This window comes from Argentina anserina, chromosome 3 (assembly GCF_933775445.1).
Source record: "Argentina anserina chromosome 3, drPotAnse1.1, whole genome shotgun sequence".
Taxonomy (NCBI): Eukaryota; Viridiplantae; Streptophyta; class Magnoliopsida; order Rosales; family Rosaceae; genus Argentina; species Argentina anserina.
In genome coordinates this window covers 2320486-2340330 of record NC_065874.1, presented here as the reverse complement: position 1 = coordinate 2340330, position 19845 = coordinate 2320486, and the positions used below count along the sequence as shown (strand labels likewise).

The 19845-nt window shown below is 39.1% G+C and overlaps 3 protein-coding genes and 1 pseudogene across 3 annotated transcripts; 2 read left to right on the top strand and 2 right to left on the bottom strand.

The window, feature by feature from the left end:
* Positions 1 to 435: 435 nt before the first annotated feature.
* On the bottom strand, positions 436 to 1127 carry LOC126789119 (CASP-like protein 1C2). Its single transcript, XM_050515188.1, has 3 exons — positions 973 to 1127; positions 762 to 864; positions 436 to 669 (listed from the first exon to the last, which is right to left on the bottom strand). Exons 1-3 carry the CDS (start codon positions 1125 to 1127, stop codon positions 436 to 438), a joined length of 492 nt encoding a protein of 163 aa, XP_050371145.1.
* Positions 1128 to 3039: 1912 nt separating this feature from the next.
* Positions 3040 to 9441, top strand: LOC126789118 (DNA-directed RNA polymerase II subunit RPB2). The gene is made up of 25 exons (XM_050515187.1): positions 3040 to 3407; positions 3499 to 3720; positions 3809 to 4099; positions 4196 to 4393; positions 4487 to 4551; positions 4645 to 4731; positions 4811 to 4931; positions 5021 to 5065; positions 5149 to 5286; positions 5403 to 5475; positions 5581 to 5657; positions 5740 to 5847; positions 5924 to 6040; positions 6301 to 6456; positions 6542 to 6646; positions 6756 to 6881; positions 6987 to 7064; positions 7161 to 7256; positions 7365 to 7480; positions 7563 to 7632; positions 7704 to 7757; positions 7843 to 7989; positions 8161 to 8460; positions 8629 to 9051; positions 9179 to 9441. The coding sequence occupies exons 1-25, from the start codon at positions 3162 to 3164 to the stop codon at positions 9287 to 9289; spliced, it is 3570 nt and encodes a 1189-aa protein (XP_050371144.1). The 5' UTR covers positions 3040 to 3161; the 3' UTR covers positions 9290 to 9441.
* A 3063-nt stretch (positions 9442 to 12504) lies between these two features.
* Positions 12505 to 14775, top strand: LOC126785648 (rac-like GTP-binding protein RAC2; annotated as a pseudogene).
* Positions 14518 to 16203, bottom strand: LOC126789313 (uncharacterized). The gene is made up of 3 exons (XM_050515444.1): positions 16108 to 16203; positions 15435 to 15689; positions 14518 to 15318 (listed from the first exon to the last, which is right to left on the bottom strand). Exons 1-3 carry the CDS (start codon positions 16176 to 16178, stop codon positions 14859 to 14861), a joined length of 786 nt encoding a protein of 261 aa, XP_050371401.1. The 5' UTR covers positions 16179 to 16203; the 3' UTR covers positions 14518 to 14858.
* Between the last annotated feature and the right edge of the window lie 3642 nt (positions 16204 to 19845).

The window sequence follows — 19845 nt, the reverse complement described above, 5'->3', positions numbered from 1 at the left end:
TACATCTGTTTTCATCTGCGCTTGAATTTTAGCACTGATATATCTCAGTATAGCTTGCCTTAGGCCACACTTGGGAGTCACATAACAGTGAAGTTACAAAATAATAGAATTTACATGTTTTGGCTGACTATTTAACTAGAAACTGCGACTTTATCCCCGATCAGATAGATAGAGGCACGTTTCAGCAGAATGACACCTAAAACTGTGGAAATCATATGCTAATTATCTGCAAATTTATGTCTGCAAGTGCTATATATTTTTGCTGAAATTTTGTAAGGTATTAGTCATTTTCTATAAAATATTCAAGATTTACAACAAATATAGGATGGATCACAGTGTAGAGGGCATAGATTTGCAAATAACAAAAAGAAAATACAGGATTGCTATATATTTTTACTGAAAATATTTGTAAGGTATCAGTCCTCTTCTATAAGATCAAGATTTTACAACAAATAGAGGATGGAGCACAGTGTAGAGGGTAAAGATAACAAGTAGAAAATACAGGATTGCTGCAATCAAGCCAGCAACAAGAGCAGCAGTGACATGGCTGCAGAACTTGGGGACTTGTCCACAAATTGGAAGCCAACCGGCGTGCGTGTTTCCTTTCTTCCCCACACTTGCTATTGCCAAGGCCGATGACACACTCGAAGCAAGTAACACAGCTACAACCTGCACAAGTACAACTAATTAGAAACCAAATGATTGATAGTGAGTCGAGATGAAATTTGGGAGGATGGAATATTTTGCTCTCTGCTCTTTACCACGTCGAGGATGATAACCAAGCGCCAAAGCGAGCCCTTTGAAGAAAGAAACATAATGACAAGGTTGTAGGCGCAGGCAATTGCTTCCACAACTACAAAGTAACTGTAACATGGTAAGACAAGAACACAAATTAGGACGAGGATTGAATTCAAATAGCACGGCTATAACTGCAAGAAGGGTTACAGAAAAGCTAGATATGTATAGACTCACATGAAAGCTGGTGAGTTGCTGAATTTTGCCTTGAACGTTAAGTTGAAGACATTTGTAGAGTCATGGCTTGTAACCATTACGATGGTGGCAACCAAAGTTGCAGCAAAGGCCAGTAGCCTCAGCAGAAAGGTGAAGATCCTCCTGCCGGTGATCATTGTTGTGTGTCAAATGCAGCACTTTGAGCAAATGCTTCAGCTTATAAAGAAGGCAGTGTTAGGTGGACATATAGGGGGGTTCAGGCACTTGTCTTCTTTTTCTTTCGAAGTTAAAGATGGTTTGGTTACCTATCAACTAATTATCTATGCTCTTTAAGCAGGGTCGTCTATGAGATTATGACAGCAAAACGAGGTTAGCTAGTTAAACAAATTTACAAAAGGAGTCAAGCCGTTCAGGCTATCTCCAGATTTAACCACCTGTGATTTAGGCTCCCATTGAACGCTTCTGATTGAAGGTGGATGTTGTGGAAAGTTGGAACTGGCAGGAAATATTAAGACTGTGACAAGCTACATACAAAAGAGGTAATCACACCCATACACAAATTGACTAAGCATGTATTATTCATGTATAAATATGTTGTGAGTGGCATCAGATTATCGTTCCTATAGACTATAGAGTTCACGGAGCTCTTCAGGTAAGAAGACCCTTATCTTAGCTTAAGGTACGGATTTTCATTTTTGACCAACCTTTCGATCGATTTTTCACATCTCCACCGTTCAATATATAGGCTATAACGTATAGATCATCTCCACAAAATTTCACCCGATTCCATCACCATTAAGGTACTCATAACTTCGATTTTCTACTCAAATTATGAACGGTTCAGGTTTGGCAAATTCAATACGTCCATTGGTTTTGATTAGTTTTATACCTTAACGATCATGAAATCGGCTGAAATTTTGTGGAGATGATCTATACATTATAAAATAGATATTTGACGGTGGAGATGTGAAAATTCGATCGAAAAGTTGATCAAATGAAAATCCGTACCTTAACTTAAAATACAGACCTTCTTATCTGAAAAACCCCGATAGAGTTCATATCTTTATGCACATATGCAATGTATTCACTTCTAGTTCTTTGTGTGTACGTTTTGCTTGATGCCATTAGACGGGGCTTCATACCCAAAGATTGAATAACATGCTAAGCCTAACAAAGTTGCTCACTGAATGGCCCTAATCAAGCATATGGGCCAAAAAAAATCCTCTTTTATAATGGGACAATAACACTTTATGTCATTGAGATCTCATACTTTGGTGATGTGTTTCACCAAGTAGAATGTTACAAAAGATGCTATTTTTTTGTTTGGAAAATGAACGTTTCTTCAAACCCAAGCCTCCAAGTAAAAGATTTCATCTTGTTATCTCGCCATGTCATTTATAATGATATATTTACGAAACTAAATATTATCTCTATTATTTTAATCTCTATGATTTTGTGACAATTGTGAGTGCGGAGGTTGAGTAATGACCAATTTGTCACTATCACATCACAACATCATCAGTTTTCCAACCCCTCGACTCGTGATTTAAAGGATAACAATCAAACTACTTTTCTCTTGACCTGGTAATTAGACATGATCCTCTAGTAGTCGACTAATATCCCTACATGATCTTAGTATGAATTAGAAGTTTGGAGCATAGTAAAATAGTAAGTTGGTAAATATTAATTGATGCGATTTTTTTCTTGATAATCACTTATGTCACTTAATCACCAATGCAATTTTTATTACTACATGACTCAATTTAAATAGTTAAAATCTACGATTTTCATATAAAATGCATGGTGGTCAAAATATATAAATACGGTCATGTTCAAAATGTCATAAACTGTTACAGAATTTTTTTCTTGGAAATTGTTCACGGCTATTATTGCATCTCATAGTTTCATCAAATAATTTTCGTAATAATTACAATCAGAAAAAGAAAAAACAATTTCCAAATCAGGAAATTCGGTTACTAGACAGCCGACTTAAAACGAAACCCCAATTATACCCCTAGCACCAGTACCCGCACTAATATACAAGTCCTCTCCGCCCCTCTATTTCCCTCATTTTGAAACCCCCGACGAACCACACCACTCAGCTCTGCTAGGGTTTCGCTCTCCGGAGCCTTTTTTTCTTATAATCGGAAAACCAAAACTTTAACCGGAAAATTCAAACCGAAACAGCCTAGGGTTTCCAATTCGCGGCCATGGAAGACGATCCTGAGTACGAAGAGCAGTACAACGCCGAGGACGACGAAGATGAGATAACGCAGGAAGACGCCTGGGCTGTGATTTCGGCCTATTTCGAAGAGAAAGGTCTAGTGAGGCAGCAGCTCGATTCGTTCGATGAGTTCATTCAGAACACAATGCAGGAGATCGTCGACGAGGCCGCCGACATCGAAATCCGACCCGAATCGCAGCATAATCCGGGTCACCAGCCCGATTTCGCTGAGGTGAGCTTTCTCTAGGGTTTATAATGAATTAATTGCTGCCTAATTTGATAATGTTTGAGAATTTGAAGTGGAATTTGTTGTGATTTTGTAGACTATATACAAAATTAGCTTTGGTCAGATTTATCTGAGTAAGCCTATGATGACTGAATCGGATGGTGAGACCGCCACGCTGTTTCCGAAGGCGGCGAGGCTGCGAAACCTGACGTATTCAGCGCCGCTGTATGTGGATGTGACTAAGAGGGTTATAAAGAAAGGACATGATGGTGAGGAGGTCACTGAGACTCAGGATTTCACCAAAGTGTTTATTGGCAAGGTGTGTGTGAATGTGTGCATTTCGATATTTGCGATAGGTGTGTGTGAGAGTTTGGGGGCACTGATTTTTTTGTGTGTGTTGATGTCAGGTTCCGATTATGCTTCGGTCGAGTTATTGTACATTGTATCAGAATTCGGAGAAGGACTTGACAGAGCTGGGGGAGTGTCCATATGACCAAGGAGGGTATTTCATTATCAATGGGAGTGAGAAGGTGTTGATTGCTCAGGAGAAGATGAGCACAAACCACGTTTATGTCTTTAAGAAGAGGCAGCCTAACAAGTATGCGTATGTTGGGGAGGTGCGGTCTATGGCCGAGTCCCAAAACCGACCCCCCAGCACCATGTTTGTTCGTATGCTTTCCCGGACCAGCTCCAAAGGGGTAATGGATGAGTTGTGATGTTTGTTGTAGTATGTATGTTGTAGTTATGTTAATTCATGTGTTTTGTAACTTCGGATGCATTTACATCTACTGCAGGGGTCTTCAGGACAATATATTCGTGCGACTCTTCCGTATATTCGATCTGAAATTCCCATCATTATTGTCTTCCGTGCTCTCGGATTTGTCGCAGACAAAGATATTTTGGAGCACATATGCTATGATTTTTCTGATACGCAAATGATGGAGTTGCTTCGTCCTTCCTTGGAAGAAGCATTTGTTATTCAGAATCAACAGGTCTTTTCTTCTGAGTTAATTTGATTTATGGTTTAGTGCTAACGTGTTTCTGTTATTTCCATCTGATAGTTATTTTACTCTTCTTCACTTTAGGTGGCTCTAGATTATATTGGGAAAAGAGGTGCGACAGCTGGTGTGCCCAGAGACAAGAGGATAAGGTATATAAACTTATTGATTTCTCACGGACCTCAAGATGTAGTGCATAATCTTTAACATTGCTCATGGACATTATGCTGTGCATCCTCAAACAGGTATGCGAGAGATATTCTTCAAAAGGAAATGCTTCCACATGTTGGTACTGGGGAGTTCTGTGAGACCAAGAAAGCATACTATTTTGGGTAAGGTTTACTTTTGTAAGTTTATACATTATTGTTGGGGAAGCTTCTGAACTGTGTACTAAATACACTGTTTTTGTAGATACATCATTCACAGGCTTCTATTGTGTGCACTTGGTCGGAGGGCAGAAGATGATAGGGATCACTATGGCAACAAGAGGCTGGATCTTGCTGGCCCCTTGCTCGGAAGCTTGTTTAGATCGGTCAGTATGGAGATTGTAGGATGTTTGTTACATCTTTACTTATATTATTTTTATCGCCTTCTCAAACACCACTTTTAAATATTCTGCAGCTATTCAGGAAGTTGACGAAGGATGTCAAAGGTTATGTGCAGAAGGTTAGTTAACATTAGCCCCGCCTTGTTTAAGTGTCTTGAATTATGTCTTTGGGTCTATATTAAACATTTCGTGCGTGGTGCAGTGTGTTGATAATGGAAAGGACGTTAACCTTCAATTTGCGATTAAAGCAAAAACCATTACTAGTGGTCTCAAATATTCACTTGCTACTGGGAACTGGGGGCAAGCAAATGCAGCTGGGACAAGAGCTGGAGTGTCGCAGGTAATTAGCATTAGGCTTAATTTTTTCATCTGCTAAGGTTGTTTCTATGCTAAATTTGTTCTAGTGTGGCGGGAATGAAGTTAAATTCATGCACTGATATTCCATTTTTGTAACAGGTGTTAAATCGTTTGACATATGCATCCACATTGTCACATCTGCGAAGGCTGAATTCTCCCATAGGGCGGGAGGGTAAACTACTTTCTTGCCTTTCCCGATATACACGAATTGTCATATTTTTTTGGTTTGTTGTATTTTGCCTTTCATTTCATCGAGTGGAGCTTTCTCTTTTGTCAGGGAAATTGGCCAAACCTAGGCAGTTGCACAATTCGCAGTGGGGAATGATGTGTCCCGCTGAGACACCTGAAGGGCAGGTAAGAATTGTCCTTTAAAATTTCTGAATGTGAAAGTGATGTGTTCTTTATGTGAAGCTTAAACTCTGATTTGCTACACTAGGCATGTGGACTTGTAAAGAACCTGGCGTTAATGGTGTACATTACAGTGGGATCAGCTGCATATCCAATCTTAGAGTTTTTAGAAGAATGGGGTACAGAAAATTTTGAGGTATGCACTATTAGATATTGCGAAGCTGGCTTTCTCATTCTTCCTGTTGACTCTGATATGTGTATCTTGTTTGTAGGAAATTTCCCCTGCCGTTATTCCCCAAGCCACAAAGATTTTTGTTAATGGCTGCTGGGTTGGCATACATCGTGATCCTGAAATGTTGGTGAGAACATTGAGGAAACTAAGGCGGCGGGTGAGTATATATTCTGTTTTTCTTTTGTTAACATATAATTTAGATAGCTATGGTGCCAAAAGAACACCGAGACTCCAATTGTAAAGACTGAAAACATCAGCTGTATGGTTATCTTAAATTCAATAAGTTGCACCAGTGTCCCATTTCTTTTGTCCCCATATTCTTGTGCATTGTTCATAACTGGCCCAATCTTCTCAATTGCATGCACTTCAGATTTAGACCTTTTGGCTTGTGAAAATGTAAATGTCATTTATGTGCAGGTGGATGTCAATACTGAAGTTGGGGTTGTCAGGGATATCCGTCTGAAAGAACTTCGTATATATACAGACTATGGTCGTTGCAGTCGTCCACTATTTATTGTGGACAAGCAAAGGCTGCTGATAAAGAAGAAAGATATTCATGCATTGCAGCAGAGGGTGAGCTAGCCGCAATCTTAATTATATTTTTCTATGCACAATAAGTATCAACATATCTCCACCCTTACATTCTGTTAAATTTCAGGAAAACCCTGAAGATGGCGGTTGGCATGATCTTGTAGCAAAAGGATTCATCGAATATATTGACACTGAAGAAGAGGAGACCACTATGATTTCAATGACAATTAATGTTAGTAGTACTCTTTTGGAAAAAAATGCATGTGTCATGTTTGAAGCAATATAAGCTTGTATTTGTCAGTAGACAATCTTTACAAGTTCAATTGTGAAACTTGTACCAGGATCTTGTGCAAGCAAGGCTCAATCCCGAGGAGGCATATTCTGATACATATACCCATTGTGAAATTCACCCGTCACTTATATTGGGTGTTTGTGCTTCAATTATACCATTTCCTGATCATAATCAGGTACATTTTCTACACATGAAATTATATGTTTTATAAAATTTTATACTCAAGTTATTTTGTTTGTTTGGTCTTAGTGGAAGAGTTTATCTGTTTTTGTTGTAACAGTCTCCACGTAATACATATCAATCTGCCATGGGAAAGCAAGCTATGGGAATTTATGTCACCAACTATCAGTTCCGAATGGTATAATTTGGTTCTCAGCATTGCAATTTATGTATTTATTGTTGTTGCGTGTCATAGTTCACTAGAAAAACTGAACTCACTTTGTTGTCCACTTAGGATACACTGGCTTATGTTCTTTACTACCCTCAAAAGCCACTTGTCACTACGCGAGCCATGGAGCATCTTCACTTCAGGCAACTTCCGGCCGGAATTGTAAATCTCTTTTTGTTATTATTCACTTCTTTTCTTCAATTGTTTCTTTGCTAACTTCACTTTCTAATGATCCTTGTTGCCGTTTTTTTGTCTACCCTTCGAATTCAGAATGCCATTGTTGCCATTTCTTGCTATTCTGGTTATAACCAGGAAGATTCTGTCATTATGAATCAATCCTCTATTGATCGTGGTTTTTTCCGGTCACTGTTCTTCCGCTCCTATAGGTTAGATTGTCTCTTGACACCTATTGCAAGGACATGTGGTTCAATCTATTCTACTGTGTTCGTAATCAACTCTCTCTGACAGGGATGAAGAGAAAAAGATGGGGACCCTAGTCAAAGAAGATTTTGGGCGTCCTGACAGAGCGAATACGATGGTGAGAAATTTTTTCTAGTGCTATTGCTCATGTGAGTGCTGGAAACTATTCTAAGATTTGAGGACTTTCAGGGTATGCGGCATGGATCTTATGATAAATTGGAAGATGATGGTCTTGCGCCTCCTGTAAGTACATAGAAATTTGGTTTACTCTCGTACCTGGTACCCGTAAACATATTTTCTGACCAACTTTCTTTTTTAATCACCTTAGGGAACCAGGGTTTCAGGTGAAGATGTTATCATAGGGAAGACCACTCCCATTGCTCCGGAGGAGGCTCAGGGGCAAGCTGCTTCACGTTACTCACGACGTGATCATAGCATAAGCTTACGGCACAGTGAAACGGGGATTGTGGACCAGGTAAGAGCTTTATTAAAATGATTCTCCCTTGTGTTTGAGAAATTTATCTCCAAAGAAAATGATTGTGTTTTGTAAGATCTCAAATACCCAAAGCTCCCAAGCGCATGCTTCTTGGACTACTTTACTACTCTCCCTTGATGCATCTTACAACCTCAGCTTTATACTTTGTAGGTCCTGTTGACTACCAATGCTGATGGGTTGAGGTTTGTGAAAGTAAGGGTGAGGTCTGTTCGAATTCCACAGATTGGAGATAAATTTAGTAGTAGACATGGACAGAAAGGGACGGTGGGCATGACATATACACAAGAAGACATGCCATGGACTGTAGAAGGAGTCACCCCTGATATTATTGTAAACCCTCATGCCATTCCTTCCCGAATGACCATCGGTCAGCTTATTGAGTGTATCATGGGTAAGGTTGCAGCACACATGGGAAAGGAAGGAGATGCAACTCCTTTTACGGATGTGACTGTAAGTTCCACTTCCTATTCAATCACGCCTCTTTAATTTTTTGTGTCATATGTAGCACAGTACTGTTCATAGCCAAATGTGGTTTTGCAAGTGTACTTTCGTTATACCTTGTTGACACTTTTATATAGGTCTTAGTGGATTTCTCATATGCAATCATTTTCTTGTCAGGTGGACAATATTAGTAAAGCCCTTCACAAATGTGGGTATCAAATGCGGGGATTTGAGACCATGTATAATGGTCACACCGGCCGGCGACTGAGTGCAATGATTTTCCTTGGCCCTACATATTACCAGAGATTGAAGCATATGGTCGACGATAAGATCCATTCACGTGGTCGTGGTCCTGTGCAGATCCTTACAAGGCAGCCTGCTGAGGGACGATCTCGTGATGGTGGTTTACGATTTGGAGAGATGGAACGAGATTGCATGATTGCACATGGTGCTGCTCATTTTCTTAAGGAGAGACTCTTTGATCAGAGTGATGCCTATAGGGTTCATGTCTGTGAGCGTTGTGGTTTAATAGCTATTGCAAATCTCAAGAAGAATTCATTCGAGTGCAGAGGTTGCAAGAACAAAACTGATATTGTTCAGGTGAGTCTCTGGTTTACTGTCAATTATGTTCTTTTCTCTTGCATGCATAGTTGCATACAGAGAGGTCCTACACTTAATTTGTTGCTGTGATTTTGTGGTTTGAATTTAATCCCGTCCCCTCATGCAGGTTCACATTCCTTATGCCTGCAAGCTGCTTTTCCAAGAGCTTATGGCTATGGCTATAGCACCAAGAATGCTCACAAAGGATGTGAAGCCTACCAAAGAGAAGAAGAAATGATATGCCTACATATAAAATAATTCAATCATGGATATATGCTGTTCAAATTGAAAGAGAAAAGAGTGCTTTGGATGAGTTGTAGGAAGACCAACTTCGTCTACTTTCTTCTATTATGAGCGTGAATCCTGTTCTGGTAATCTGTTGAAATTGTATTCCATATCTCACAGACAAGAATGTAGAGTGACGGGTCTTATTACTCTTATATGAGTTGTATCAACGAGCCCTTGTCAATATCACGAATGCTTTGCCCAGATCATGTAAGAAGTTTCATGTATATTGCTTTTAGCGTTCGGGTCGGGTTCACGTTTGTTGTGCTCGGTCTATAGGATGATGAAATGAGACGCCCGTTAGCAGCCTGTGTGGGAAGTCCGAATTCAAGTTTTGGTTCTCGACTATGTAGATGCCTCCGACACTAGAAAAATCACCTTAAAAACGATTAGTGCTCTTAAAAAATAGATGCCACTGTAATCCTATTCAAAAAAAGGAAAAGTGTTGTAATCCTCCTATTCATGGAGGGAAAATCTGATTTAAGTGTATATATACAGCATGATCATGTGCCCAGAATAAATTCATTAGAACTATTCAGCGTCGTGCGCTGACGGCCCAACCATACCAAAAAGAGAAAGAAATACACCCTCTGGCCTCTGACACAAATATAAACGGAAACAGAAATGGGCCTCGGGTTAGCTTTAAGCAAAAAAGAAAATAAAATGAAAGACAAGGAACCCCCCTTCAAAAACAAAAGGACGAAACCACATGGGATATGGTGGGGTGGAAAACTCTATCCTTGCTAACCACAAGGTCTGGAGTTCCAAACCCTCTAAAGGCCTGGGTGGCCAGTCAGTGGATGCTCATGTCAGGTATGTCTGGATTGTGGTGTGTTCTTCGCGGGGTGTCTCCGTTGCCTAACTTAACTAACGGCTAATCTCCCCAATCAAAAAAAAAAAAAAGAGGACAAACGACGTCGCGCGTCTGAGACAGAGGTTTTTTCTCAGTCTAAACCTCAAGTCGAAACCACTGATCGGAATTGCTCATTTAATCAAGTCGAAACCACTCTGATCGGAATTGCTCATGGCGCGCCTCAGCTCATCATCGCCAGGTAACTCCTCAATCTCGCTCGATTTCTAATTTCAATTCCAATTCTAATTTTTTTAGACGAGGTTTTGGTTGTGTTAGCTTCTCACGATTCGTGTGCCCAATTCCGATGAGTCCTATGGATTCCGATGTGCCGGGTGCGGCCTCGACTGTGAGCACGATCTGGAATTCCGTCAGCACGTGATTCATCGACACCCTTTGGCTCCTGGCTTCGAGGACGGTGGGTTCGGTCTTCGTCAACCTGCTCCAACAAACATTCGTCTGCAACCTGTGCAACCCTCCCTCCATCTACTCTACCAGCGAGGGTAGGACATCTCACCATGCTTTGAATCTTGTGCAGTGAGGTACATTCATCCTTTTCCGTTTCGCACTCTTGTTTGCTCTCAAGTGTTTATGCCTAATATGATGGGCCTTTCTCGTGGAATAGGGAAAGTCATAACTCTGGATTAGAGCCTAGACAATAACATCTTAAGCGAATTGTGTTTAGTTTGTCACATTACCTTATGGAGAAATAATTATGTGTTTGATAGATATTTGTAGCATTGTATTGCTTAGAATCGTTACTTTAGATCATTGGATGAAATGCACTGTACAGAATTTGACATCGAACAGTAACTCGTTGTTTATTGCACACGCTACAGTAAGTCAATTTCGAGCATTATAGAACACTTCAATTCCTCGTGTCGCATGAGTTAACTCTATAGATTCACAGTACAAGATTGGTGCATTTATCAAATATTATAGTAATTTGGGTCAGAGCCGTAGTCATTTTAGTGCTATATTATTTAGAATCGTTTATTAGATGAAATACGTAAGAGTTTATTATCAAACTTTAATACATTTAATTTTCTAGATATCACTCATCATTTGTTGCATACTCTACTGATCGAGTCAATTCAGAGCACTATATAGTACGTTTCAATGCTTCATTTTCTTGGGGTGGTGGTTGTGTTGCATGGCTTAACCAGTGTTGTGTGTGATTACGATCCCTCTCTATCACCCGTGAAACAAGCGTGTTTCATGTCTAGGTTGAGGTGATTGGGGACAATCGGTATTTCATCTTCTCCATTCAAGAGTCAATGTTGAGGGCGAGTGGATTGTGTTCTTTGGTCTGGTTTGCGAGAGTTCAGTTAGTTTTCTAGAGCAATCTTGCAGACAAGAGATTATTATTAATGTTGTGTTTGATTTGAATGGACTAATAATGATAGATATACTTCAGGTCTTCATTACTATACCGACGTTGTCTTGCCTGAGTTATCTTGTATCTTCCCGATGCACAAAGAATGACATGTATTGCTCTGGTGATAGGTATCTCTTGGATTATAAGTTCAGTCAAAAGATACTAGGCGTGTATAGGTTGCTTTATAATCAGGAAAAGGTTAATAACAACATGGACATATAGCCATCTTCTAACTAGTAAACCAAATTGCACGACACGGTTAGAAAATCGGAGTTATAAAAATTGAGGTTTGATAGATGCTTTCTGATCAGTGAGGTTTTCTGATTATGTTACAGTTTTAGTATGACTAATGCTTTCATTAATGTGTAGGTCTTCAATGTCGGGATCAACATAGTTGCGAGATGCGTTCGTCTGATATCAATATATTGTCCTCCATTACTTCAAGTTTGATATAACCTTTGGACACAGCCTCTGTTGTCAGTTGTTTGCACATGATTCATTTCTCTCCTTGCATCAGACTAACAAAGTAGCTATTTCTGTTTATATGCGACTTGCTGATCTTGAACTTGTCTTTCTTCTCCATTGTTGGTTGAAGTTACATGAATACAATGCTAGTAATATATGAACTCTCGTATCAGTCATATATATAGATAGAATTTGAAGAATGACCAGCCACGAAATTGGACCAGGGTTCTCATGAAATTCAAACTAGGAGTTCTGGTTCCATTCCTAGCATAACTAGGAATATTATCAACAATCAAATATTTCTACTATTAACATCACTATATGTCTATATCAAACATTGATGGTTACCATCTCAATTTACTCTGAGCAGTGTGTATTTGTCTCGGGGAAATTACTATTGTCAAACTTCTTCATAAGTAAAATTAACCAATATTTTCAACCACGTTAAATGTCGTCTCATCCGGAATATTAATATATGGGTATTAACAAGGGGAGGATCTGTGACCTTTTTGAAAGAGTAAACATAGAAATAAATTTTACTTTTACAACCGTTGAAAGTAAACAAGTGAACTTGTAAATTAGTTAAATCCTTCAAAAAGGTAAGCGCCGCGTCTATAAATACCAACTTGAATGCACACACAGAGCCCCTCATTTCAAATTTTAATCAACAGAGCCAACATTTTGAGCGGGACCTGGATTTTCTCCAACAAAATAAATCGTATGGCAAATAGCCAAGTGCTAATACTAAACAAAAGAAGTATCTTCATCATCAACATCAAAGTTCTTAAAATGCTTGACAGTTGGAGATGGTGCTGTTGGAAAGACATGCCTTCTCATCTCCTACACCAGCAACACTTTCCTTACTGTATAAAGTTTCTCATCTTCAACCTCCATATAAATCTCAGTCCTTACTTTTCTGTTTATTTCCTCAATGCCATGTCTTTTCTCATAATATTGTTGTTTTGTTCATTCATTGTCTTTCCTTCATGAGGGATCTTTGTTCTTTCTGTATTCATGAACTTGTCTTCCTCTTTTTCTTCTTGACAGGATTATGTTCCAACTGTATGTTCAGTGCTAATGTGCTGGTCCATGGGCAGACTGTGAATCTGGGTCTCTAGGATACTGCCGGACTAGCTATTTCTCTCAGTCTCTCTTATAATTTTGATGTTTGAGAGTGTGCATTGAGGTTCTCAGGCTTTTTCTCTCTCACTATCATTTGTTGATACAATCCATATATTTGAAATGGCTATAAATTAATTCTTCAATCAATGAGTGCTTCATATTGTAAATTAGTAAATTAACAAAATAAACTAACATTTGTAACCTTTATAATGCAGGTCAAGAAGATTACAACAGGCTGAGGCCTCTTAGTTACAGAGGAGCTGGTATTTTCCTTCTTGCCTTTTCCCTCATAAGTAGGCCTAGTTATGAAAGTAATCTTCTTTCATTTCTAATAAGGTTCTGTCATAAGCTTAAGATTCACTTTTTCAATTTGCATATGCATCAAAGTATAATACTGATCGATCAGAATCTATGTCTTATCTCTTCTCTTTTGACCTGTTGCATGTTATATTGGAGAAGTGGGTTCCAGAGCTAAGACATGATGCCCCATCCGTGCCCATTATTCTCGTGGGGACTAAACTAGGTAATCCATTCTTTCCACTACCAAAACCAATTCAAATTTGATGATTTGACAGATATGCCTTTCTTTTCCCTTAAGTTCCACTGTATGCTCCAGATTAATTGAGTTGGATTGAACGACAGTCTAAAAGTGAAGGATGCAAAACATTTCCTTTAATCTATCTCAGTTTGATTCCTAAACTCTATCTGGGTTTAAAGGTGGAGACTGAAGAACTCTCCACAAGTAAGAGAAAGGATATGTAAAGAGTATAAAAACCTATGTGCTCATGGAATGTGGAACCCTGCTAATTTATACTAATTCAACGCATTCTGTCTTTGTTGAGTTGACAAATGTTTCATTCTAATCATATGTATACTTCAACAAAATACACAGATTTGCGATAAGGCAGACAGTTCCTAATGAATTACCCTGGGGCAAGTACCGTCTCAACATAACAGGTAATAAACTTCTACTTAAGATCCTTCTCCACATATACTGATTAGTCCTTGTTAAGATATCTTGTTGGCTATTAAGAAAGAAAATGAACAAAAAAGGAAAAGAAGTAGAGAGAAAACTATCATAGAATATTAATCTTGTTCAATCTCTTTTGATATTTTAGGGTGAAGAACTGAAAAAGAGAATAGGGGCTCCAGAGTTGGGGCTGATGCTTAGTCTTTTTCGCTTGGTTTTCTTTTTTTTGGGCCTTAGTGCCCCCCTGTGTAACCAAAAAAGAAGAAGAAGAGAATAGGGGCTGCGGCATATATAGAGTGCAGCTCAAAGACACAGCAGGTATGTTTATCAGATATTGTGAATATGCATGCGATCATGATCCATTATTATAAACAAGTAATGGGCAATTACTATATATCCGATATAGTCATTTGTCAATTTCATCATCAGTACTTGGTCTACTTGATCTCTTTTTAATTTAACACTTCAGTGGAAACACAGCACTAATTGATAATAAGAAACAGTTGGAACATATATATTTGATGCAATTCGGTTTTGCTGAAAGCATAGTACTAAATTTGCAGAACGTGAAGGCTAAGTTGGGTCTCTACCCTTCAAAGTCCAAGAAGCAAAAGAGAACTGATACCCTGCAATGTTGTCCAACCTAGCCACTAAGCCTTACAAAAAGTTTCAGTCCTATTATGTTGAGTGCGCAGAGAAAGTGTAGAAGAAAGGAAAATAAACTAAATTGCATTTGCTCACAAAATGATGAGGGAACCCTTGTGATCATTCTCAATCTTCTCCTCATACATGAAATCGAACACCTTCTGCTCAGCATATGGAAAAACTTTTTGAATCACTGCTCCTTTTATTTTCTTGCCCCACACCGTCTTCTTCTGATTAGACCTCTTCTCATTCACATGTCGAAGTGTGTTTCTGACAATGTGCAATTCTTCCTCTGGATCATTCCTATAAGTCCTAAAACCTCCCACTTCATTCACCCAATAGTGGCTGCCAATTGCAGCTTGCAATTGAATTGCCGTCCATCGATGTCCGCTCTTCTTGTACCATCTCTTATACACTTTAGTCCACTTGTTCAATTTCCCTTTATAGTAAAAATTAGTGTCTCTCAGATCTTCGACTACTTGAGCAGGGAAATCACCCCTAACTTCCTCATTTTGGTACCACATATGTTGAAGAAGATAACCAAATTCTCTCCTGATCACAAAAACGAAAATGTTAGTACTAACTCAATTAAAGGAATCAAGTGGGGATATATGATCACATATAGTAATAAGTCATTTCGATTGATAAAGTGGGCTATAGGATCATACATGCTCAGATTTGGCTTGGAGAGTTTGTTGTAGAAATCATCTCGCTCCTCATGCAATCCTACTCCACCTATTCCTCCAACTCCAAAGAGTTCCTCATGAAATGCCACCATACTTGCTTGAAGGTTCCGGTGCTCTCCTTGTGACCCAAGATGAGGGAGAATGGCCCTGTCATCTCGAACCTTCACATTGTTGAGGGTGAGAGTGGGGCAGCGCTGCCCTTTGCTCCATCTTGTCCAAAGGCGCTCATGAACATCCCTATTCAAAAGCAACGAATTCCGTGAGAACAAAAGCAAGCACAACACAAACATATCTGTATTGAATTACAATTCTGTGCAGGCATGTTGATATATACACATAATTACAGTTACTTTGCTTTGATCCACAATAACTCCTATCACAAGTCCACAGGTTAATTACACATAAATCCATATATTCTTCCCTTTAACAGGCCCAACTCTTACCTTTACCCCCTTTCACAAACAGATCATTCCCAAACACACAACTGATATATACACATAATTATATTACTCCAAAAAATTCCTATCTTTACCCATTTTATCATAAAAATTAACATATAGTTCAAACCTTTAGCCCAGATAAGCACAAAATTTGTATCTTTATCACTTGTATCATAAAAATTCACACAACATAAAAGAAAACAAGAGGAAATTACCGCTCAAGACGCTGGAGTATTTTCTGAGGAAAATACTTGGAGAAGTTGGGTTCATATGCAGCCCGATACATCGTTTTCCCTCCATAGAAATCAACATAGTCTTGCACCACAGGATTAAGAGGTAAGGGCTTAGTTTTCACCATGGGGTAAGTTTTAAGCTCTGTTTTTTCTTTTTTCTTTGGAGGTCCTGATGGAAATGAGAAAGAGAAGCTTATTTATATTTTTGTGGTTTCTGACTTTCTGTACTAGAAGCTGTGCAGGTTAAAGGGGAGCGGGAAATATGAAATGAGCTTGAAATTCAAATCTCACTGTAGACAAAAGTGCAGCTGTGCAGTTAACTGGCCTCTCACGTGCCAAATCCACAGACTAGGTGGGCTGCAATTACACTTGAAAATAACCGACCCGACCCGATCGTGCTTTGTTTTATATATATTTAAATTGTAGATAAGTTTCACCAGCCGTATCTGATTTCCCAAAACAAAAAAATGGCTCCCAAAAGAGAAATTGTTGACCTAGCCGGAGCCGGATCCAGATCCAGAGGCGGTGGACGTGGAAAAAGAAGGCATGGTATGGTTCGGCACTGCTGCGTTCTACAGAAGCATAGGAGGCACAAGCGTGATGGATGCATGATGATGAGGAAGAGGAAGAAATCGGATCTGAAATTGAAGTGGGGAAAGAAAATTGAGGGGCTGGAAAAGTTGATGCTGAATGTTTCGGAGGCTGGGAAGCGCATCGTCTTATGTTTCCATGAAGAACACGAGGATGATAGCTGGGGTTATGTTGTTCGCACCATAACTTTAGAAGAATTATTCGACATGAGGAAACAACAAGAGGAAATATCGCAGCTAGAAGCATTGGCGTCTGAGGCCAGCCCAGATGTTCCTGATTTTCCTGGTTGTGGGCTTTTCTCCGACAAGATTATTTTCGCCGGCGGATACGATCCCACCCAGACTGGTGACAGCGCTGAACATTATAACAGAAATTACTATTCCATTGATCTGTCGTCGTCAGATAGTAGAATCATTAAGTTTGATTCTCCTCAGGCCAATCTACTGGAAGGAAAAATGGAGCCTATAATCGTGGAGCTGAATGGCAAGCTGCACATTCTTTCATCTAAGCTGGTCGGCCATCCTCTCTCACCTTCATTTGAGGTATTTGACCCTGAAGTAAACAAGTGGCAAGGTTTGCCCCAACCTCCTTTTCTCCAGCCTCAATCTGAATATTTCATACAAGGGATGGGTTACTTCTCTTATCTAATTGTTGGCACCAAGCTGTTTGTGTCCCATGAACAATGTCCCGTCTTCTGCTTTGACGCGGCTTTCCCGGACCAAAAATGGAGACTAGTCCCTACTATGTGCGCTGGTGGCCCTTTCCGTTTTTGCTGCCGAGCTTTAGTCCTGGACCTGCCGGATGACAACAACAACAAGAACCAGAAGAAGAAGGTCATTTTTGGTTATCATATTAATACTATGCGTGTGGGAATTTATCTCTATGAGGATGAGGAAAAGGGACAAGAATCCATGAAGCGAATTGGGTTGGTCAAGCTGCCAGTGTCAATGTTTCCTCGCGGATGGGAAGGCCCTGGAGCGTGTGATATTGTCCACATTGGTGATAACAAGGGCTGCTTTATCATCACTCAGTTTCTAAAACGTGATATGGGGTCAACCCCCGGGATTCATTACAAGCGGGGGATTGCCCTTCCGTTTCAGTTTCATGTTGATGCCAGTAAGGTGGACAGCGACGACTACAAGAATTGTTTCACTCTCCAATTCATGGCTCCTCGCATGTTTGGATACGCTTCCAGCCCATCGACTCTTCCTTTTTCTCCGACGCTTGGTTGCTTTCTACTCTGATGACTTACTTTGTTGCATTGCTTAACACATCATTGTGGCAAATTTTATATGTATAATTATCCTTTAGGAGCTACTTGTTTTCCTTCCCCTGCATGTTATCATGTTAAGACTTAAGAGCATCCCATGCCAAACTAGACTTTCTATTTGGTAATTTGCTTTGTTTTCTTATGTCTGGTGCTATCCATCTGCCTTAGTGAAATATGATTTTCCTTGTTCTTACTTTGCGCAAATATTTCACTAGTCAACTCTAAAGGCATTACTATATATATATATATATATATATATGCTATGTGCTTAATTGTGATTTGCATATCCAATACAGATTCAAACGGTTTCAGTTTATGTAATCAGAGTTATTTAAGCTTCAATCTAGTAGTTAGATATTTTATTCAGCATGTGTATCTAAGAACATATGGCATCTCAGCTTGGAAGGATCTGTGAGATAGGTTTGAATAGTTTTTGCAAGGAAATGGTTAGAGGAATTAACTAGTTCAATCTCTCCCCCCTAGGTTATTCCCAGCTAATTTAAGCTCTTGGAAGCTCGAGGCATTAACTGAGAGGTGAAAAAGGTTCAAAGTTAGTGTTACCGTCATGGCTCACAAAATCATTATAGGACAAGTAGAGGTACTGCAACTGAGGCTAGATAGCAGCTCCTCTATTTTTTCCCTTTAATAGCTGGGTTTTACAGATTTTAGCCATTTCGTGAGGACAATCTTCTATACTAAACAGATGCAGGCCCCTCTCTACTCAGTGTTGATCCAAAACCAATAAAGGTAGTATAGGTTTTGAGTTCTCATATGTGCCTTCATTCCTGTAATATGGATACATGGAATTAACGTAACCTGCGTTTTGCATTGAGAATGTGACTGGAATGTTGCTGGATACTAATTACATACTAGATAGTTGTGCTCTGAATTTCTCAAATTTGGGAGGTTCTGTTATGTTCTGAGATGTAGCGCAATCAGATATCATTTAGTGACTATTTGATTATTGTTTTGATTTTTTGTGCATGCATCTTTGGGTGGTGGGTTAGATTGATCATGTTTTCTTCATCCTTATGCACAAAGTTGAAAGGTCCATGGTCACTTATCTCCTGGCTGGTAGATGATTTAAATGTGTCTCAATCTTTTGTCAATTGCAATTCTCTTTGTTTAAAGTCCTACATGAGCATGCATTATGTTGTTGGAAATTATTGTACTTAACTTCAGAATTGGTTTTTGTTTGATGCTATAATTCTTTCATCTTTGCTCTGGTTCAAGTTCAGTTATCTTTATTTATATGTCCTGTAGTTTATGGGCTGTTGTCCTATAACTTCAATCTTATACATATTTCTCTCTGTGTTTTTTTTTTAACATTTATTTCCATTCTGATTCATGTTTTTGCATGTTTCACTTACTATGCCTCGAAGCGAGTCTCTTTGATTGTTTTCTGCATTTCTATCAACAAGGTTTTATTTTTACTGTTTTCCTTTCAAAAGTACTATCTTGTTTTTTTTTCTATTGACAAAACTGAGAAGAATTGCCATCATGTTGATTAAAAGCTTCTTGTTAAACGAAAGTAGTCTAAAAGCTGAAATTTTAACATGAGCATTGCTGTTATTTTCTTGGTGATTAAACTGATATGTTTAGCAATACTTAAACCTGGCAGAAAAGATAATTTCAGAGCATCCCAATTTGAAATATATTTATGTGTGTATATTTACTCTGGCAATTGCCTACCTAGTCTGCAATCTTCAAATCTACAGGTTAATAATTAATCCAACTCCAATTCTAAATACTCTGATGGTAAGTATCGTCGATAGAACTCTGGAAGTTGTCTCAATAGTTGAATACTGCACATCCTCCAAAGAACTATATAGTTTCATTTAGCAGCCCCATTCAGTTTC